Source organism: Oncorhynchus masou, chromosome 24 (genome assembly GCF_036934945.1).
Source record: "Oncorhynchus masou masou isolate Uvic2021 chromosome 24, UVic_Omas_1.1, whole genome shotgun sequence".
NCBI classification, from domain to species: domain Eukaryota; kingdom Metazoa; phylum Chordata; class Actinopteri; order Salmoniformes; family Salmonidae; genus Oncorhynchus; species Oncorhynchus masou.
Window position 1 is genome coordinate 81,283,489 of NC_088235.1, and position 22,638 is coordinate 81,306,126.

The 22,638-nt window shown below is 42.4% G+C and overlaps 1 protein-coding gene across 2 annotated transcripts in view; it reads left to right on the plus strand.

The window, feature by feature from the left end:
- Positions 1-22,638, plus strand: part of LOC135512797 (C3 and PZP-like alpha-2-macroglobulin domain-containing protein 8) — a 53,368-nt gene that overhangs the window by 10,283 nt on the left and 20,447 nt on the right. For both annotated transcript variants that reach the window (XM_064935184.1, XM_064935185.1), the window contains exons 13-27: positions 238-366; positions 554-746; positions 940-1,115; positions 3,172-3,321; positions 3,423-3,584; positions 3,687-3,829; positions 4,108-4,170; positions 5,293-5,524; positions 6,233-6,386; positions 9,952-10,091; positions 10,218-10,269; positions 10,630-10,928; positions 12,056-12,281; positions 12,585-12,761; positions 14,241-14,322. In XM_064935184.1, the coding sequence (XP_064791256.1) occupies positions 238-366; positions 554-746; positions 940-1,115; positions 3,172-3,321; positions 3,423-3,584; positions 3,687-3,829; positions 4,108-4,170; positions 5,293-5,524; positions 6,233-6,386; positions 9,952-10,091; positions 10,218-10,269; positions 10,630-10,928; positions 12,056-12,281; positions 12,585-12,761; positions 14,241-14,322 (2,378 nt within the window). The remainder of the gene's footprint in view (positions 1-237; positions 367-553; positions 747-939; positions 1,116-3,171; positions 3,322-3,422; positions 3,585-3,686; positions 3,830-4,107; positions 4,171-5,292; positions 5,525-6,232; positions 6,387-9,951; positions 10,092-10,217; positions 10,270-10,629; positions 10,929-12,055; positions 12,282-12,584; positions 12,762-14,240; positions 14,323-22,638) is intronic.

Sequence of the window (22,638 nt, forward strand, 5' to 3'; positions counted from 1 at the left end):
GTGGAGCGTTCGAGGGAGAGGTGGTGCGAGAGGGAGGGATAGAGGGAGAGGTGGAGAGATAGAGGGAATGGCGATATAGAGGGAGAGAGAGATGGAGTTGGCCATGGTTAGAGCTTAGTTATCTTCTCATAAGAGCTATTCATAAAACCCGAGCTATCAGGATTTTGTTTGATGTCATCATAGTCCAGAGAGTGGGATGTATTGGTGGGTTAAATCCTGTTGTGTGTTGTGCACCAGACCAAGGTGACAGCCATAGATGGCCGTCCGGCTGGAGACCAGTACCTCCCCAGCTACCTGTCCATCAGCAGCTGGTACTCCCCCAGCAAGTGTCACATTCAGATCCAGAGCCTCAGCGCTCCTCTCAAGGTAGGCACTCCACTCGACTTATCATTACTTCACTAGCATTACAGATCATCAGGTCTCCAACACCATCGTTGAGACATGGGCCACATATCATATACATACTGTATGTAAACAGTAATAACACCGTACTTCTGTTATGATCCTTATGATGTCCCTAGGGTAATAGTGGTGTGTGTTTTTGTGTGTTTAGATCGATCAAGAGGCTGAGGTCACTTTGAAGTCCACCTGTCCCTGTAACTTCACCCTCCACTATGAGATCGCCTCCAGAGGAAACATTGTCCAGTCCGGCCAGCAGCAGCCCAACGCTACAGCCCACAGAAGCAAGAGGGCAGCGGTCACCTTTGACAAGAACATCCACACCACCATGCCACCCAGTGGCTCTGGTCAGTACTATAGAGTCCATAATGAAGAGCAGAGAACTTTGACCAATGGACACCATGTTTGCACCAAACGTTTCAATAGAGTATAGATGGTCAAACTCTGTACATATTTAACTCTGAATCTCCCCACTCTGTCTCTTCCATCCCTTATCTCCTCTCTCCCTTTACCCTCTCTTTCTCTTCCCATGCTCTCCAGGTCCGGCAGCCTCCTCCCCACAGGGTGAGACAGACAGCTGTATGGTGGTGCTGCGTTTCCCAGTGACCCACTCCATGGCGCCCCTCAGCCGCCTCCTGGTCTACTATGTGAAGGAGAATGGAGAGGGCGTCACTGACAGTCTACAGATCCCTGTACAGCCCAGCTTTGAGAACCAGGTACCGTACAGGACGTCCCTCTCTGAGTCCTTGCGTCCCTCAATGTGCACTGTACACACAGTCTTGCCTGTAGACACAGTCCTAACTGTACACACAGTCCTACCTGTACACACAGTCCTGCCTGTACACACAGTTTGATTTGATTTGGGAATGATAGGTAGGTCTTTCATGGTTGCCAGTTTGTCCCTGATTTAGCCAACTCATGCCAGACAACATACGGGCAACCAGGCCATGTTCAGTTTGGGATAGGGCTGGGCGATATGGCCTAAAAATCTTATCTCAATGATTATTTTTTATTTTCCTAAAAATATGTTTTGCTGTACAATTAGAGGTAAAATACACTGCATGTCAAACAGTCAGCAATAATCCAATTAATTCAGGGCTTGTGCAATGATACCTACACTAAATATAAGCCTTACAAGACCATAAGACCCACTAATTATTTCATTATTTCAAATAGATGCTTTTTTTGCAATAATCAGTGATCTGGCATTCAGGTCAGTCTATGAAAAGGCCCTTTTTGTTACCAATTTAACTAGAACCATGCATAATGCACATTCACTAATAATGACTAACTTCTTGAAGCAGGCATTATTGAAAATTAACACAGGTCTCATAAACAACCTCTCAATCAGAAGCCCATGTGCTAGTGAGTATCCAGCGAATATTTATATTTGAAGTTTATCCAACTTGGATCTATTTGCTAGCTGACAAGGTAGAACAGTTGAATTGTTATGAACACACCCTGCTGTCCATCTCCAACTGTTGGAACAGCATGCTAGCCTGTCCACTTTGTTCAGATGTTGAAATCAAGTGGCCTACCTTATTTCTCAGAATAACTTATTTCTCAAGTTGCCAATTTCTTATACAAATGCATCTTTTTATACCTATTGCACATTTATAAAACACAGACAAGACAGCTAGTATAACAGTCTTTGGCAGAAATGCTGCTATAGTGGTACTGCAATGGCACGCTACAAACTGAGCATTCATTTTCCAGAACCAATGTGCATCAATACTCCTGCTTTAGTAGTGTCTGTTTTGCGTGCAATTTGAGGAGTTGAGACATAAAAAGGGTTAACTTCTCCTCTGTTACAGTAAAAGGCCTCAATGTGTTTCGGTGTCTATGTGACCAATTCTGTCGGACCAAACATCAAATGCAAACAGCAAATTGAAACAACTTGTCAGAGAGGAAGTGATCTCTCATCTTTGTTGTTGTGAGTGGCAGGAGAGGGGCTTGGTGTGTGTGTAAGCGTAAGCAGAAAGGAAGAGGCGAAGCTGTTTCTATGGGTTTATTTTATTTTGGACCTAAGCTTGTCACCTGCCTTCCTGCCTTTGGGACAACGGCTCCAATTGTTAGGGCAGAGACATGAGCATCTCGTCATTATATACAGATCTCTGGTGTAAATGTGAAGTTGCACACAGCACAGAAGGCGTGAAAGAGACAAGAGGAGACAACAAAAAGACAACATGAGAACAAGCGGACATAAAAGAAAAATAACAAAACCTTGATTCTTGCGATACAGGCATTTGGAATATTGCACAGCCTAGTTTGGGATGACTGAGACATATCCCACTGTTCGTGTGTAGTTGACTGAAGTCTCATGCTACGCAACAGTGGGATCCCTAGTGCCAGTGAGTCCCTGTAAACACCCAGCTGTATGAGCCCATGAGCTCCCCAGCTGCTGACTGCATTAGGCAGGCTGGGTTAACTCCTTCCCTGAAGTATTTACTGCTCCCTGGTATGCAATCAATGAGGTATGGAGGTGTGTGTGTGGCTACCTGCATGGGCATGATTAGACAGAGACTGTGTGTGTGTGTGTGTGTGTGTGTGTGTGTGTGTGTGTGTGTGTGTGTGTGCGTGTGTGTGTGTGTGGGGTGCGTGCTTGCATGCAGGGTCATGACAGCCAGGATGATGAGGGGTTAGGTTAGGAGCTGGAAAAAGGAGGTCAGCAGGAACGCATATAGGGCTAAAGTTTAGAGCTCTCATTGTCCATCTACAGGCCTGGCTATGGGTCTCACAGGAACTCTCATCTGTATCTTTGTTTGTCTGTAGGTGTCTGTCTCTCTATCTACCAATGAGTCGATGCCAGGTGACCCTATCAGTATGCGTGTCACTGGTGAGAAGGGCTCCTGCGTGTGTGTTGCCACTGTGGACAAGAGCCTCTACCTTCTCAAGCCAGACTTCCAGCTCAGTCCAGACAAGGTCTGTCTCCCTCTATCTTACCCTGTTTATAATCTATAGTACCACTTAACTACATTCAAACAGGAAAATAATGTAAGCCATCCATGTCCACTGTTCTGTAGGTGTTTAAAGAACTGGCAGACTTTGATGTGTCCGATGCCTTCGGAGTCCCCAAAGACGACGGGCACTTCTGGTGGCCGGGGCTGTCGTCTAGCCGACGGAGGCGTTCTTCAGTGTTCCCCTGGCACTGGGACATCACTAAAGATGCCCGCTTCGCCTTCACGGTGAGAGCAATGCACAATCACCAGTCATTAGGTGTAGCATAAGCATAAGCATCCTCAATCTATCGTTTTTACCATGTGTGTCTTGTCTGTGATGTGTAACAGGAGACTGGTCTCGTGGTGATGACTGACATGGTGACCCTGAACCACAGACAGACTGGAGGAATGTACACAGACGAGGCCGTTCCTGCCTTTCAGCCTCACACATCCACACTGGTGGCAGCCATGCACTCGCGCACTGTGCCCAGGTAGCTACACATACAGTGTAATGCCAGGTTTTTGCCCATTAGAACCTGTCAATGTGCCCGCTATTCTGAACAAGAAACTGGACTGTTGGGATGGGGAGCATAAATATTTAGGACTTTACTCTTCAAATGACTTCAATCCTTGAGATGAACATTACATACATGTGCCTTAAATGTCAGCGTGAGTTTAAAAACAATCCATTTTCCAATTACAGGTTATTGCATGAAGATTCATAATGGAAGGCCTTTAATGATGTCAGGTTGTGTTGTTTTGGTTGCAGAGCTGAGAAGCGCAGGCGGACATTCTTCCCGGAGACGTGGGTGTGGCACTGCGTCAATGTCAGGTACAGGAACACCCACATCATCTGTGTGTGCGTGCGTGTCTGTTGTGTATGCGTCTGGGTAAAAGATTGAAAGGAATGTAAGTCTTATTTATTAATTGCTTGCTTGTCTAGTCTCCCAACCTTGCCAGCAGACATACCAGCTAAGATAGTTAGACAAGCTAGCTACTCTAACTTGAAATGGCTTCTTGGTATGAGGTTTGGAAATTGTGAACCTATCTGAGCTATCTTAAAGCCAACTTCATAAAATTGCTAGGTGGCTTATAGTATTACAAAGAAACGACAACAAAATAAAAAAAGTTAAATATATATTTTTTGACGGGTCAAATCTGAGGTTGGCACGTGCCCCTGTGCCCCCTATGGGTATGACACCTGTGTGTCTGAATGTATTTGTGTGTGTGTTTGAGAGAGTGGGTGGAGATGGTCTCAGCTGCATCAGATTGTGGGTATTTCATTGGGATTTGGTGGTGTTCCAGATCTGTGAGGATGGAGGAGTGGGAGGGGTAAGGGAGCACATATTTGAGAGGGGGATATTTCACCAGTGGGTGTGAATGTGGCCCATTTAAGCAGGGTTGTCTTGGAACACACATCGGCTTTCTCAACAGCTCCTGCCATTCATTTCCAGCCAATATAAATTAACTGGCCATAGATTTCCATATGCTTGATTCCTTTGGGCAGAGTAATGTTATGCCTAATTTCCTATTCAATCCAACGCTTTGATTTCCCTTATTGACTGTATCAAAGTAATTTTGGGTTGACTTTGATCAAAAGGCAGTGCGGTAGTAATTTCCGAGAACGTTTATTATGCCCTGTGAAAGCCGGCCAAAACCAACGTCAGTACGGGTAGCCAACAATGATCTCACTAATTTACAGCTTTACTGAACAACTGCCTGTTTTTCACACCTATGTATTGCAATGTGCTATGGGCAGAATATTACTTAGTTACAGGTGTTTCCCAGATGAGACACATATTAGATCAATTCCCTTCATTCCCATAACGGGGTCTTGTTCCAAACGTTAGTCTGAAACAGTGTTTTCTATGGGGTCATGATTAGAGAACATTGTTTGTTGGAATGGTGCATTAGCTTTTGAGTAAAAATGTTCCACCCAAATCTGTTTTGGCAGTGATGTCACCGGCGAAGCTGAGTTACGATTGGACGTTCCAGACTCCATTACCACCTGGGTGACAGAGGCCATTGGCTTGTCAGAGGAGAAGGGGCTGGGCCTTGCCAAGAGGGCGGAGCTTCGTACCTTCAAGCCCTTCTTCGTAGACTTCACCCTCCCCTACGGTGTGATACGTGGGGAGCAGACCAAAGTACCGCTGACTGTTTACAACTACCTGTCTACCTGCGCAGAGGTAAGGGGGCGAAAGAAGGGGTGGATCCTATACCATGACGACCACAAGGAAATATGTACGCTTGGAGCAGAGCAATCTGGTCCTAACATGACCATAAGTGTGTCCATCCTCTTGTTTACAGAGATGACATCATGATGTTGGCAGATGAGCCTGTTGAAGTGCTATGCATGGTGTGCTTTAATGTCATGTTAGGTGATAATGTAAGCCAATGGAGCCCTGCCTTTGATGTCTGCCTGAAAACATGTGATTCTTATATTTCCTGCAAAGTTATTTACGACTTGTAGCGTGTAGATAAAGAACAGGGAAACAATCTGACTGCATTACCGAGCCCTCTGCAAAATTTGGACGATGGGTGAAACTTAATCCTTCAGGGAGCCTTAGAGCCATGAGTCAGTCAGCATGGAAAATGTGCAATGTGATTCGAAATTCCCCAAAATCCTTTAAGAGCTTTGAGGAGGTCACGCTACATGAAGGGACGAAACGGAGAGCAGATATGACGAAATCATGTCTTGTCAGAAAATATACATATCTGTTGCGCTAATGCAGTGCCTTCCTCTGTGTGTGTGTGTGTGTGTGTGTGTGTGTGTGTGTGTGTGTGTGTGTGTGTGTGTGTGTGTGTGTGTGTGTGTGTGTGTGTGTGTGTGTGTGTGTGTGTGTGTGTGTGTGTGTGTGTGTGTGTGTGTGTGTCCCTCTCTCCATCTTGCTCAGGTCTATGTCAAAGTCACCATTCCCAAAGGCATCAAGTTTGTGGGTCACCCCGGGAAGCATCACCTGACCAGGAAGAAATGTGTGGCTCCTGGAGAGGCCACACCCACATCCATAGTGCTGTCCTTCACTGAGCTGGGCGCAGCTAACATCACAGGTTATTCCATCTAGTCAGTTACTGGGGAACCCCTGGGGAAGAGTTCCAGGTTCTCTCATAGTTCTTACAGTTCCGGAAAACCTCAGTTTTCTGATGCTGTAAGCGTATTGCTAGTAACTCTTGAACTTTGGGATTTGATTCATAGGATATTGCAGGTTGGTATGGTACACTGCCCTTTTGTGAATGCTGTTGTTACATGCTGAATGGGTAACACATACCTTTTAACTTTCCTCTCCATCCAACTCTAAAATCATGAAGCCTTTGAAGGCTGTACTGTATGCCCAAGAGGTTCCATACTGCTAAAAGACCTGAGGCTTAAGGCTTCCGCATTTTTCCCAGACGAAACAGTTCGGAAGAGTTTGTGCATATATTATGACGACATTGCGAAGTACTGCACCAAACATCTTAGTTAGATGTAAAATTGCGCGACTAAGATTTCCTTTGCAAAAACTTCAAAATGAATCACAGTTTTCTTGAGTTGTCTTAGATTAATTGTGACTATTTTGAGGGAAATGTATACTGGCTACTAGAGGTCGACCGATTAATCGGAATGGCCGATTAATTAGGGCCGATTTCAAGTTTTCATAACAATCGGAAATTGGTATATATATTTCTTTTTACACCTGAACTAGGCAAGCCAGTTAAGAACGCGATCTTATTTTCAATGACAGCCTAGGAACGGTGGGTTAACTGCCTTGTTCAGGGGCAGAACGACAGATTTTTACCTTGTCAGCTCGGGGTTCAGTCTTGCAACCTTACAGTTAACTAGTCCAACGCTTTAACCACCGGCCTTACATTGTACTCCACGAATAGCCTGCCTGTTACGTGAATGTAGTAAGAAGCCAAGGTAAGTAGCTAGCTAGCATTAAACTTATCTTATAAAAAACAATCAATATGTCATGCCCTGACCATAGTGATCATTATTATTCTCTATGTTTGGTTAGGTCAGGGTGTGACTCGGGTGGGAAAGTCTATGTTTTCTTTATCTTTATTTTGGCCGAGTATGGTTCCCAATCAAAGGCAGCTGTCTATCGTTGTCTCTGATTGGGGATCATATATAAGTTGTCATTTTCTGTTTGGGTTTTGTGGGATCTTGTTTTCTGTTTAGTGTCTGTGCCTGACAGAACTGTGCGCTTTCGTTTTCACTTTGGTTATTTTATTTGAGTGTTTTTTGAAAATAAAATCATCCCACGCTGCGCTTTGGTCCACTCCTTTTGATGAGAGCCGTTACACAATCAATCAATCAATCAGAATCACTAGTTAATCACACATGGTTGATGATATTACTAGTTTATCTAGCGTGTCCTGCGTTGCATATAATCGATGCGGTGCACATTCGCAAAAAAGGACTGTCGTTGCTCCAACGTGTACCTAACCATAAACATCAATGCCTTTCTTAAAATCAATACACAAGTATATATATTTAAACCTGCATATTTAGTTAATATTGCCTGCTAACATGAATTTCTTTTAACTAGGGAAATGGTGTCACTTCTCTTGCAACAGAGTCAGGGTATATGCAGCAGTTTGGGCTGCCTGGCTCGTTACGAACTGCGTGAAGACTATTTCTTCCTAACAAAGACAGCCAACTTCGCCAAACCGGGGATGATTTAACAAAAACGCATTTGCGAAAAAAGCACAATCGTTGCACGACTGTGCCTAACCATAAACATCAATGCCTTTCTCAAAATCAATACACAGAAGTATATATTTTTAAACCTGCATATTTAGCTAAAAGAAATCCAGGTTAGCAGGCAACATTAACCAGGTGAAATTGTGTCACTTCTCTTGCGTTCATTGCATGCAGAGTCAGGGTTTATGCAACAGTTTGGGCTGCCTGGCTCGTTGCGAACGAATTTGCCAGAATTTTACGTAATTATGACATAACATTGAAGGTTGTGCAATGTAACAGGAATATTTAGACTTATGGTTGCCACCCGTTAGATAAAATACGGAACGGTTCCGTATTTCACTGAAAGAATGTTTTCGAGATTATAGTTTCCGGATTTGACCATATTAATGACCTACAGCTCGTATTTCTGTGTGTTATTATGTTATAATTAAGTCTATGATTTGGTAGAGCAGTCTGACTGAGCGATGGTAGGCACCAGCAGGCTCGTAAGCATTCATTCAAACAGCACTTTCGTGCGTTTTGCCAGCAGCTCTTTGCAATGCTTCAAGCATTGAGCTGTTTATGACTTCAAGCCTATCAACTCCCGAGATTAGGCTGGTGTAACTGATGTGAAATGGCTAGCTAGTTAGCGGGGTGCACGCTAATAGCGTTTCAAATGTCACTCGCTCTGAGACTTGGAGCAGTTTTTCCCCTTACTCTGCATGGGTAACACTGCTTCGTCGATCTGTTCCTGGTTCAAGCCCAGGTAGGTGCGAGGAGAGGGACGGAAGCTATACTGTTACACTGGCAATACTAAAGTGTCTATAAGAACATCCAATAGTCAAAGGTATATGAAATACAAAGGGTATAGAGAGAAATAGTCCTATAATTCCTATAATAACTTCAACCTAAAACTTCTTACCTGGGAATATTGAAGACTCATGTTAAAAGGAACCACCAGCTTTCATATGTTCGCATGTTCTGAGCAAGGAACTTAAACGTTAGCTTTCTTACATGGCACATATTGCACTTTTACTTTCTTCTCCAACACTTTGTTTTTGCATTATTTAAACCAAATTGAACTTGTTTCATTATTTATTTGAGGCTAAATAGATTTTATTGATGTATTATATTAATTTAAAAATAAGCGTTCATTCAGTATTGTTGTAATTGTCATTATTACAAATACATTTTAAAAATCAGACGATTAATCGGTAGCAGCTTTTTTTTTGGTCCTCCAATAATCGGTATCGGCGTTGAAAAATCATAAACGGTCGACCTCTACTGGCTACGGCCTCTCAAATTGGACAATGAGTACTATTGCCGCTTTTTTCTCGCAAAGGTCTTTTAAGGGAGTGTGTGAGCACACTCGTTCGGTTCGCCTAGCCGCCAGGCTGAACTGAAGCATGCTGACGCCTTTATTTGATCTGGTCATCCAGCGATACAAACAGTCCCATCAAAGGTACAAAGCAGGCCACCAGCAGGGGAGCAGCCGGGGCCTTGCACTGACACTCAGTGGCATGTTGATGAGTTTTCAGGTCACTGGTGGTCAATGGGCCCCCCACGGCTCTCTCGCTCCCCTGGCCCCTAGTCTTTCCCTTTCACTACACACATACAAAGAGAACACATTGGTACACAGCCACGTCTCCAATGTGCTCCTCTGCAAAGGGAACTACATGTTCTTTGACAACCATGATTTATGTTGTTGTGCAATGTGGGATTGTGTTGTTGATAGATGTATTACAAAGCAATTTCATTAACATAACTATGTTTTCTTCAAATAGCATTCTTCACGCTATAGTCTTTTGGCTGCTTGTTCGGTTTATTTTATACAGTACATTTGTACTTAAAATGTATGCAATAAAAGTCCTGCTTAGTGGGAACTTACAGGCAAAAAAACCCATCCTGATATAAAGTATAGTGAGATGAAGTCTCTGTTTTTTCCTGCCGTAGCACGGGCCATTGCCTATAGTGAGCCGGGCTGCTGCTTAGATGGACTCCAGTCAACTAAAACAGGCAAAAACATAGATGACCCGGAGGACCGGAGGACCCCCATTGGCCTTGACTATGTGCGAAGGAGTGTCCTGGTGGAGGTATGAGAAATGTGGGAGAGACTGCATGGGGAGAGAGCTGAGATGGGGAGCAGATGCTTGCTGTACCATGTACTGTCATTAGTAGAGAGTGATGTCAGCTCTAACATGTTGTTTCTCCCCCTACAGCCAGAGGGCCTGCCCAGACAGTACACCTACAGTGTCTTCTTCTGCCCCAACGGTCAGTATACAGTTATATTCGCGACTATTGCATCTTGCCTATGCCGCTCGGCCATCGCTCATCCGTATATGTTTATGTACATATTCTTATTCCATCCCTCCATCCCTTTATTTGTGTGTATAAGGTAGTTGTTGTGGAATTGTTAAATTACTTGTTAGATATTACTCCACTGTCGAAACTAAAAGCACTATGTGTATGTGACCAATACAATTTGATTTGATATATGTTGTACTATAGTACAACAAGGGTATAAGAGCAAATACATTTGAAGTGTTACCCAATACCTTTCTGTCTCTACAGTCTGGTTTATTTTCTGCACTGGGCCACAATTTAATGTGAATCTGACATTTTTATTCTCAGAGCGAATCCACATCTCCACACCCAACAAGTATGAGTACCAGTACGTGAAGAAGCCGGCCAAGATGACCCACTTTGAGGTGGCAGTGAAGACCCACAACGATGCCCATTTTGCCCTCTCACCCAGCCCCCACGACTGTGCTGAGATGCTGGAGATTGTGCTGGGGGGCAGACAGAACACCCGCTCCTGGATCTCCCTGGGCAAGATGGGTGAACCAGTGGTCAGCTCCCCCACCCCGGGCATCCTCTCCTGGGATGAGTTCCGCAGCTTCTGGGTCAGCTGGAAGGGTGGCGTGGTGCAGGTGAGAGGGGGGGGGGGGGTGGTCAAGCCTAGTTCTCTTGGTTATTGTAGCATCTATTCTAGAAATGAGTTCTGGGATTTGTGTCCTCATATGAATCCTATACAGATCCACTGTGGCATCTCCAACATAGAGCCCCAGTCAGACAATCAGACAGACAGTCAGTCAGTCACTCAGACAGTCACTCAGTCACTCAGTCAGTCAGCAAGTCAGGGCTTGAGGTAGAGTATAGTAGTGAGTTGGGGTAGTAAGAGAGGGAGTGTTCGACTGGACAGGCACAGGGGCTGTGTAGTCAAGAGGACTGGCGCCACTTTTAATGACATGCCTGTGAGGTCACGCTTAACGGGCTGGACACTCTGTGATCTGTGGCGTCCGCAGGCAGCGGCCTGGCACACGGGCCTGAAAACTGCATTAGCCTCGTACCATTCACCAAAGGGAGCAATTAAAACCTTGCACTAGAACCCAGTATGGCCCAATAAGATTCATTTATTTTTCTAGTGACTGATTGCATTTCATTTTCAGCTCTGCATGGTCTTTGGTTTAATGTGATTACAAAATGCCTAGAAATACCCAGGGTGCCAACTGTTCATTTGGAAATACAGATTGAGTGGATGTAGGAAAAAGGTGATGCAGGCTGCTGTTGCCAACTCTTGGAAATGGACTTTATGTGCCTAGGATTTGAAATGCAAAAGCAACCCAAATGGCTTTTTAAGTAGAATCTTATTGGCTTCCAGTATTTTACTATTGACCTTAAGCCACAGGGGCTTCCTCTATACAGCATTAGCAAACACTTATTTCTATCATGTTATTAGATATTCATTTAATCAGGGTGAAATTCAGAACCACATTTATATCGTGTCAGGCTTTCATTTGAACCTGGCAAAAACCAAGTCACTACACATTGTTGTAACAACCATAGAATTTGAATTACAAGATCCTGGTTTATCTCTCTGAGTTTGACCAGTACTCGAGGTAGAAGTTGCCCTTAAGAACAGATTTAGAATCAGATACCTTACCCTCCTAATCATTAGGTCAATGAAAGACACCTGACCCTGCATCAGTGGTTAGGGACAACTTCACTCTTTCACTCCAGTCAAAAACCTAAAATCTCTCAAATCAATCTCTGATAGGTCGGACATGGTTTGCAGCCATCCAATGAGTCGGTGATCCTACAGTGGTCTGGCCCCCTCCCTGGCCAGGTGCGTCACATAGGTTTCTCCACGGGCTGGGGCTCGGTGGGTGAGTTTAAGATCTGGAGGAAGGAGGACACTGATGAGAACCACAACGAGGCCTTCACCCTGGGCGTCCCTCACAACGTGGTGCCTGGCTCTGAGACCGCCACTGCCTCCATGATAGGTGAGGAGGGACACCATTTATTTCTCATCCTTCTTAAACACCTATCATTTCCGTTATCTGAATGTCTGCTTCTCCTCCTCCTATTCATTTTGACATACCTTGTCCATGTGGTTAATTAGAGTTGGAATTAATAATTTCTCTCTGAATGACGTTTGATGAAGTAGTTGTAGCCTACCATTTGTAATACTGTTGACCCTGCAGCTGTGTTGAAGAAGAGATGTTATCTTAATGAAACTAACTTTATGTGAGGCAGTGTAGCAGTGTTGCTGAACAGTTTGTATATTGTGTTTTGTGATGTGCCAGGAGACGTGATGGGCCCCACCCTCAACAACCTGGACAAGCTGCTGCGGCTGCCCTTCGGCTGTGGAGAGCAGAACATGATCCACTTCGCCCCCAATGTTTTTGTCCTCAAGTACCTGCAGAAGACCAGGCAGCTCAGCCCTGAGGTGGAGGCTGAGGCCACAGACTACTTGCTGCAAGGTAACCACCGGAGAGATCAAGTAGTTCAAGGGCTTTGAGACCTAGAGCCAAATGCTACCTTGAGAACCTTGAGATATTCCCGTTGGGTGATGTCAGTTACCCCTGTGAAGATCATCATCAATGCATTTACTGTCCACTTAGTTCTAAAACAGTGTTTCTCTGATATTCACCAAGGGCCCAGATTCACAAAACCTTCTTAAGAAGACATTTCTTCTTAGCTGACATTTTTCCTGAATTAACTATAGACTTAAGAAGAAAGTTAAGAAAAGTTGCTATTCCTCGAAAGGTTATTGGAAATGTTATTGCGTAATTTCTTATGTTTCTTCTCCTTAAGCAAAAAGTTGAGAAGAAATTAGATTCTGGAAAAGAAAGTTCCTGGAAATATTGTTAATTCCCCTTGTCTTAAACTCAGGGTAGTGAGAAAAAAGCTAATGAAAGCATGTTTTGTTCACTCAGACTTCCACTGAAAGTTTCAGTGTTGATTATTTTAAACCCAAGAACATGTTTTAGAACAGTAATCTCAGTAAGAAATACGCTAACATGATTTAAAAAAAATTATATATATTTTTTATTTATTTTTTATTATAAACACAACAAATACACACAAAAAAACAGAAATATACAAACAATTTGTTAAGTACTTTTATGGTGCATATTGCTTTTTTGTTTTTACATTTACTGATCATTTCAAAATAATATTTCAATTCTATCTTAAATAATGTGAAAAGGGGTTTGTTTTCTGCCCACTTCATTTTATGGATAAATAATCTTCCATGAAAGACAAACAAACTAACAATGAAAGTTAACTCAGGGTTCATATCATTTGGTTCAAAATAAAACATAATATCAGAGTCTTTCAAATTATCATTAATAGTTGTTTCTTTTAAAATAAATGATTCCAACTCACACCAAAATCTTCTGACATAAGAGCAGTCCCAAAATAAATGGTCAAGAGTCTCTGGGTCACAATCACAAAATACACATTTGTTATCAATAGCTATTTTAAATCTGTGTATAATAAAGGTCTTTATAGGGTAGATTCTATGAATGAGTTTGTATGATACTTCTTTCACCTTATTAGATATACAATATTTACCAAATAACAACTACCCTTTTTTCCAGTTCACTTGGGCTGCATTCCAGTACATTTTAGCAGAGGGAATAGTAACATATTGACATAGTTTCCTTATATACATGTTATTACATTTATAGTTTAAGATAGCTAGCTAAAATGGTTGCTTAGCAACAAACAATTTGTAAGAAGATATTTGAGAAGTTCTTAAGAAAATCATTACATCTTAAGATATTGTTGAGGAATTGCACTTATAGACTATCTTATGAAGTTCTTATTTTTTTCTTAAGAATCTTATGTTTTTGCGTAAGTGTTTTATGAATCTGGGCACTAGTTTGGATAGCAGTATTAATGAAAAAGTACTTTAGCATCAACCCACTAATTCCTTCTCCCCTGTACTATCCCAGGGTACCAGAGACAGCTGACCTATAAGCGCCAGGATGGATCCTACAGTGCCTTTGGAGAGAGGGACTCCTCTGGAAGCATGTGGTAAGTCATCTACTCTTCACTTAGGTTTACATCCCTCAGTAAGTCCTTTACTTTTCAATTAGGTTAACATCCCTCAGTGAGTCCTCTAGTCTTCCCTTATGTTTACATCCCTCAGAAAGTCCTCTAGTCTTCCCTTAGGTTAACATCCCTCAGTAAGTCCTCTAGTCTTCCCTTAGGTTAACATCCCTCAGTAAGTCCTTTACTTTTCAATTAGGTTAACATCCCTCAGTAAGTTCTTTACTATTCACTTAGGTTTACATCCCTCAGTAAGTCCTCTAGTTTTCCCTTAGGTTTATATCCCTCAGTAAGTCCTTTACTTTTCACTTAGGTTTACATCCCTTAGTAAGTCCTTTACTCTTTCCTTAGGTTTACATCCCTCAGTAAGTCATTTACTTTTCAATTAGGTTAACATCCCTCAGTAAGTCCTCTAGTCTTCCCTTATGTTTATATCCCTCAGAAAGTCCTCTAGTCTTCCCTTAGGTTTACATCCCTCAGTAAGTCCTCTAGTCTTCTCTTAGGTTAACATCCCTCAGTAAGTCCTCTAGTCTTCCCTTAGGTTTACATCCCTCAGTAAGTCATTTACTATTCACTTAGGTTTACATCCCTCAGTAAGTCCTCTAGTCTTCTCTTAGGTTAACATCCCTCAGTAAGTCCTCTAGTCTTCCCTTAGGTTTACATCCCTCAGTAAGTCCTTTACTTTTCACTTAGGTTTACATCCCTCAGTAAGTCCTTTACTTTTCACTTAGGTTAACATCCCTCAGTAGGTCCTTTACTCTTTGCTTAGGTTTACATCCCTCAGTAAGTCCTTTACTATTTCCTTAGGTTTACATCCCTCAGTAAGTCCTTTACTTTTCACTTAGGTTAACATCCCTCAGTAAGTCCTTTACTCTTTCCTTAGGTTTACATCCCTTAGTAAGTCCTTTACTCTTTCCTTAGGTTTATATCCCTCAGTAAGTCATTTACTTTTCACGTAGGCTTACATCCCTCAGTAAGTCCTTTACTCTTTCCTTAGGTTTACATCCCTTAGTAAGTCCTTTACTCTTTCCTTAGGTTTATATCCCTCAGTAAGTCATTTACTTTTCACGTAGGCTTACATCCCTCAGTAAGTCATTTACTTTTCACTTAGCATTACATCCCTCAGTAAGTCCTTTACTCTTTCCTTAGGTTTACATCCCTCAGTAAGTCCTTTACTTTTCACTTAGGTTAACATCCCTCAGTAGGTTCTTTACTCTTTCCTTAGGTTTACATCCATCAGTAAGTCCTTTACTATTCACTTAGGTTTACATCCCTCAGTAAGTCCTTTACTTTTCACTTAGGTTTACATCCCTCAGTAAGTCATTTTCTTTTCACTTAGGTTAACATCCATCAGTAAGTCCTTTACTTTTCACTTAGGTCTACACCCCCAAGTTAGTCATCACTTAGGTTTACATCCCTCAGTAAGTCCTTTACTCTTCACTTAGGTTAACATCCCTCAGTAAGTCCTTTACTTTTCACTTAGGTTAACATCCCTCAGTAAGTCCTTTACTTTTCACTTAGGTTTACATCCCTGAGTAAGTCCTCTACTCTTTCCTTAGGTTTAAATCCCTCAGTAAGTCCTTTACTCTTCACTTAGGTTTACATCCCTCAGTAAGTCCTTTACTTTTCACTTAGGTTTACATTCCTCAGTAAGTCCTTTACTTTTCACTTAGGTTTACATCCCTCAGTAAGTCCTTTACTTTTCACTTAGGTCTACACCCCCAAGTTAGTCATACTTAGGTTTACATCCCTCAGTAAGTCCTTTACTCTTCACTTAGGTTAACATCCCTCAGTAAGTCCTTTACTTTTCACTTAGGTTTACATCCCTGAGTAAGTCCTCTACTCTTTCCTTAGGTTTACATCCCTCAGTAAGTCCTTTACTTTTCACTTAGGTTTACATTCCTCAGTAAGTCCTTTACTTTTCACTTAGGTTTACATCCCTCAGTAAGTCCTTTACTATTTCCTTTGGTTTACATCCCTCAGTAAGTCCTTTACTTTTCACTTAGGTTTACATCCCTCATTAAGTCCTTTACTATTCACTTAGGTTAACATCCCTCAGTATGTCCTTTACTTATAACTTAGGTTTACATCCCTCAGTAATTCCTTTACTTTTCACTTAAGTTTATATCCCTCAGTAAGTCCTTTCCTTTTCACTTAGGTTTACATCCCTCAGTAAGTCCTTTACTTTTCACTTAGGTTAACATCTCTCAGGAAGTCCTTTACTTATAACTTAGGTTTACATCCCTCAGTAAGTCCTTTACTCTTTCCTTAGGTTAACATCCCTCAGTAAGTCCTTTACTTTTACCTTAGGTTTACATCCCTCAGTAAGTCCTTTACTCTTTCCTTAGGTTTACATCCCTCAGTAAGTCCTTTACTTTTCACTTAGGTTTACATGCCTCAGTAAGTCCTTTACTTTTCACTTAGGTTTACATCACTCAGTAAGTCCTTTACTTTACCTTAGGTTTACATCCCTCAGTAAGTCCTTTACTTTTCACTTAGGTTTACATTCCTCAGTAAGTCCTTCACTCTTCACTTAGGTTTACATCCCTCAGTAAGTCCTCTACTCCTTAGGTTTACATCCCTCAGTAAGTCCTTTACTCTTTCCTTTTGTTTACATCCCTCAGTAAGTCCTTTACTTCTCACTTAGGTTTACATCCCTCATTAAGTCCTTTACTATTCACTTAGCTTAACATCCCTCAGTAAGTCCTTTACTTATAACTTAGGTTTACGTCCCTCAGTAAGTCCTTTACTTTTCACTTAAGTTTATATCCCTCAGTAAGTCCTTTACTTTTCACTTAGGTTTACATCCCTCAGTAAGTCCTTTACTTTTCACTTAGGTTAACATCCCTCAGTAAGTCCTTTACTTTTAACTTAGGTTTACATCCCTCAGTAAGTCCTTTACTTTTCACTTACGTGTATATCCCTCAGTAAGTCCTTTACTCTTTCCTTAGGTTTACATCCCTCAGTAAGTCCTTTACTTTTCACTTAGGTTTACATCCCTCAGTAAGTCCTTTACTTTTACCTTAGGTTTACATCCCTCAGTAAGTCCTTTACTTTTCTCTTAGGTTTACATTCCTCAGTAAGTCCTTCACTCTTCACTTAGTTTTACATCCCTCAGTAAGTCCTTTACTTTTCACTTAGGTTAACATCCCTCAGTAAGTCCTTTACTATTCACTTAGGTTTACATCCCTCAGTAAGTCCTTTACTCTTTCCTTAGGTTTACATCCCTCAGTAAGTCCTTTACTTTTCACTTAGGTTTACATCCCTCAGTAAGTCCTTTACTTTTACCTTAGGTTTACATCCCTCAGTAAGTCCTTTACTTTTCTCTTAGGTTTACATTCCTCAGTAAGTCCTTCACTCTTCACTTAGTTTTACATCCCTCAGTAAGTCCTTTACTCTTTCCTTAGGTTTACATCCCTCAGCAAGTCCTCTACTCTTTCCTTAGGTTTACATCCCTCAGTAAGTCCTTTACTTTTCACTTAGGTTAACATCCCTCAGTAAGTCCTTTACTCTTTCCTTAGGTTTACATCCCTCAGTAAGTCCTTTACTATTCACTTAGGTTTACATCCCTCAGTAAGTCCTTTACTTTTCTCTTAGGTTTACATTCCTCAGTAAGTCCTTCACTCTTCACTTAGTTTTACATCCCTCAGTAAGTCCTCTACTCTTTCCTTAGGTTTACATCACTCAGCAAGTCCTCTACTCTTTCCTTAGGTTTACATCCCTCAGTAAGTCCTTTACTACTTTTCACTTAGGTTAACATCCCTCAGTAAGTCCTTTACTATTCACTTAGGTTTACATCCCTCAGTAAGTCCTTTACTCTTTCCTTAGGTTTACATCCCTCAGTAAGTCCTTTACTATTCACTTAGGTTTACATCCCTCAGTAAGTCCTTTACTTTTCACTTAGGTTTACATTCCTCAGTAAGTCCTTCACTCTTCACTTAGGTTTACATCCCTCAGTAAGTCCTTTACTTTTCTCTTAGGTTTACATTCCTCAGTAAGTCCTTCACTCTTCACTTAGTTTTACATCCCTCAGTAAGTCCTTTACTCTTTCCTTAGGTTTACATCCCTCAGCAAGTCCTCTACTCTTTCCTTAGGTTTACATCCCTCAGTAAGTCCTTTACTTTTCACTTAGGTTAACATCCCTCAGTAAGTCCTTTACTCTTTCCTTAGGTTTACATCCCTCAGTAAGTCCTTTACTATTCACTTAGGTTTACATCCCTCAGTAAGTCCTTTACTTTTCTCTTAGGTTTACATTCCTCAGTAAGTCCTTCACTCTTCACTTAGTTTTACATCCCTCAGTAAGTCCTCTACTCTTTCCTTAGGTTTACATCACTCAGCAAGTCCTCTACTCTTTCCTTAGGTTTACATCCCTCAGTAAGTCCTTTACTTTTCACTTAGGTTAACATCCCTCAGTAAGTCCTTTACTATTCACTTAGGTTTACATCCCTCAGTAAGTCCTTTACTCTTTCCTTAGGTTTACATCCCTCAGTAAGTCCTTTACTATTCACTTAGGTTTACATCCCTCAGTAAGTCCTTTACCTTTCACTTAGGTTTACATTCCTCAGTAAGTCCTTCACTCTTCACTTAGGTTTACATCCCTCAGTAAGTCCTCTACTCTTTCCTTAGGTTTACATCCCTCATCAAGTCCTCTACTCTTTCCTTAGGTTTACATCCCTCAGTAAGTCCTTTACTTTTCACTTAGGTTAACATCCCTCAGTAAGTCCTTTACTATTCACTTAGGTTTACATCCCTCAGTAAGTCCTTTACTATTCACTTAGGTTTACATCCGTCAGTAAGTCCTTTACTATTCACTTAGGTTTACATCCCTCAGTAAGTCCTTTACTTTTCACTTAGGTGTACATCCCTCAGCAAGTCCTTTACTATTCACTTAGGTTTACATCCCTCAGTATGTCCTTTACTTTTCACATCCCTCAGTAAGTCCTTTACTATTCACTTAGGTTAACATCCCTCAGTAAGTCCTCTACTCTTTCCTTAGGCTAACATCCCTCAGTAAGTCCTTTACTTTTCACTTAGGTTTACATCCTGCACATCAGTTCACTCCCGATGGTACATAGTTGAACACTGCATACCGCTCCTCCACTTACCCTGACCTGAAGTGGATTATTGGCAGAAACAATGGGAGCTCTTATCAGTAACATTGTATACGCATGTTCAACATTCATACCCTCATATTCCTGTGTTTAAATCGGTCTGAGTTATGCTTGCTGAGTGTTTATTTAATGTTTACACATCCCTGGAGGCAGGCAGGCGGCCACGACCATGTCATAATATTTGGAATAGTGAATACGGAGCGAATGAGAGGCTCCAATGTTCTGCTTGCATATTCGGGCCACTTGCATACCTTCAGGGTGATTTACTAGTTGATGTGGGTATTATGATATTTAATAGAGCTCAGACTGTGAAACAGTAGGTTAAATAAACCCAGGAGAATCATACACAAACTTCTAATTGGTTCCCAAGGCAGCCGTGGGGCTCCAGTAAGCTATTTGCTGTTAAAGAGGGTTAATGCATATGGAACAGAATGGCCCCTGGTTGTTTTGGCCCAGGGGCGAAGTAGCACCTCTGTATGTAGCCTACACTGACTACCCCCCCCCTCCCAACCTCCTCCTCAGACCCCTACCACCACTGGAGACACAGGAGCTTGCTATGCTCTAGGCCACTTAACGAAAAAAGCTTTTTGACTTTCGACATGCCCTAGAACCTGGAACTAGGCCATGTCTTGTCCAAAACAATTGAATCACTGCTCTGGTGTAATTGGTAATATCATTCAACTTTTCCATGAAAACCCTTGAAACCTCCATATGCGGGAAGAGGATATTAAGAAGATATGAAGTGTAACGGTCATAATAGTGTAAGCGTCGGTTTTGGAGTCACGGGCCACATGGCAGGACACAGATGTTGAACCTTATGTAAACCTGTAGCAACAAACTCTTTATGAATCCATCAGCTTGGTGTTTATATGTCAGAACAACCCACCTTTTGTTTGGCCTCCAGAGTTAGTCATTCGTACAGGTCATTTATGGGCAGGTAAACAGCGTTCTTAATGCAGTGTTAATGTATTCCAGTTGTAAAATTGTATCTAAGCGGAAATTGCAGGACCTAATGAAAAGATTGTACATAATGACACAGGCAGTAATGTCTCCATAGGCTAATGCTGGGTCTGGCTGATGCCAAGGCACTTAGCCCTACTTTACTCTACTTTTCTCTACTTTTGCTTTTCTCTACACTGCTCTACTCTGCTCTGCTCTACTCTACTCTGCTCTACTCTACTCTGCTCTTCTCTACACTGCTCTACTCTACTCTGGTCTACTCTACTCTGGTCTACTCTGCTCTACTCTGCTCTACTCTGCTCTACTCTGGTCTACTCTACTCTGCTCTACTCTGGTCTTCTCTTCTCTACACTGCTCTACTCTACTCTGGTCTACTCTGCTCTACACTGCTCTACTCTACTCTAGTCTACTCTGCTCTACTCTGGTCTACACTGCTCTACTCTGCTGTACTTTGCTCTACTCTACTCTGGTCTACTCTACTCTGCTCTACTCTGGTCTACTCTACTCTGCTCTACTCTGGTCTACTCTGCTACCCTTTGCTCTGCTCTACTCTGGTCTACTCTGCTCTACTCTACTCTGGTCTACTCTGTTCTGGTCTCTGTGTCTGTCCCTGTGGGTTGAACAGGACCTCGGGACACAGAGCTGAGGATGAGGAGGGGCTGGTTCTCATCACTAACCCCTGCTTGCCTCTCAGGCAGATGCAGATACCACTGGTGTGTGTGTGTGTTTAGGGGGGTGGTGTTGGGATATATCAACATATCTTTGCGGGATTGGAGGTGGGGGTGTTGTGGTGGGGCCTGGAGCGGACGTGGCAGCCCCTCTTCCGGCATCGCTTGCATACCTGTCTCCGTCTGGATCCAATGAGAGCCACATGCTGCTGTAATCTGCAGAACCCCCACCATCACCACCCTCCACCGCCTCAAACCCCGTAGCCTACTTAATACCCTGGCCTGGGGTAAATATGCAGCCCAATGGAGGGTTCCACAGCTCCACACTGTGGGTCTGTTATTGGTAGTCACTCTAGATATCTGCGTTGCCTCCCACAATTTTCAAATGCTCCTAGGGTCTGGTTTTCAAGACTATGTCAGTGGTGCCTGATTAGATACACACAGGACGTGTTGAGGCTGGCAAGGCATTTCCCTGTGAATGAGATTGATCTGGCAGTGAGGCTAGAGTGGATTGGATAGCAGAGATGGAGAGAACTGATCTACAGTGTTGTTCAACTATCTATTTCCACTCCAATGCCAAACATTGGGTGATTACAGCAGGAATTTGGTGTTTTTATCAAGCCAGATCTTAGATAACTGGGTGCTGAATTGATAGATGTTTACATGTTGAAATGGAGAATGGTTGTTATTGTTCTGTGCTTGGATGTGGTAACCCTTTCTCTCCCCTCTCACACACACTGCCATGGAAGCCCTGGTGTGTGTGTATCCATGTGGTTTAACCACAAACAGAGCACTCTGTCATTCATTCAAACTAAAACTGTCTGCAGTAAGAACTGTGTGAGAACCAGGGTAATCTGCTGCCTTTGAAGACTTTAAGGAACTTGAACTATCATTTTGACTTTGAGAAACTATCATTTTGACTATCATTATGACCCACATTTACTTTGAAGATAAAACATATTCTGTGTTGTACTTCCATAGAAAACCTCAGTCTATTTGGACTTCATATGACCCACATTTTACAACTGCTACTCAAACAATAAATATGTTTCTATAACCTGCATCAAAATAACCAGTAGCCCGGGTATTTATCATGTTGTAGAGTTGTTAACATGGGCCGTATTTGTCAGTAAGTCTCGGTCGTTCCTGTAGGCAGTTATTAAAACCTCGGTTTCAACTTGCATTGACGTTGCAGGATCCAGCTCCAGTGTGCTGTTCTGAATGACCTCTGTGTGCTATCCAGAAAAACATGTCAACAACTGCATTACAAGGGGAGTGGAAGCCCGGAGGGAGGGACTTCAGCGGGCCAGAGTGGAGGAAGCAGCTCTGTCTCTGTCGTTTCCTCACACACTAAATCATCTATACGCTACCCAGCACCTCTCCCTGGGGCCTAGCAGTTAAAGCCGGTGACACAATATTACTTAACATTATAAAAATTCCTGCCGGCTTAAGACTCCATCCCTGCTGGCTCTCTGAGGAGACATAACTTCCAGGGCCCAGCAAGGGAAGATTTAGTACCGTGGTTTATGGGAGAGCGTTTTTTTTCTTACTCTCTTGGTTTG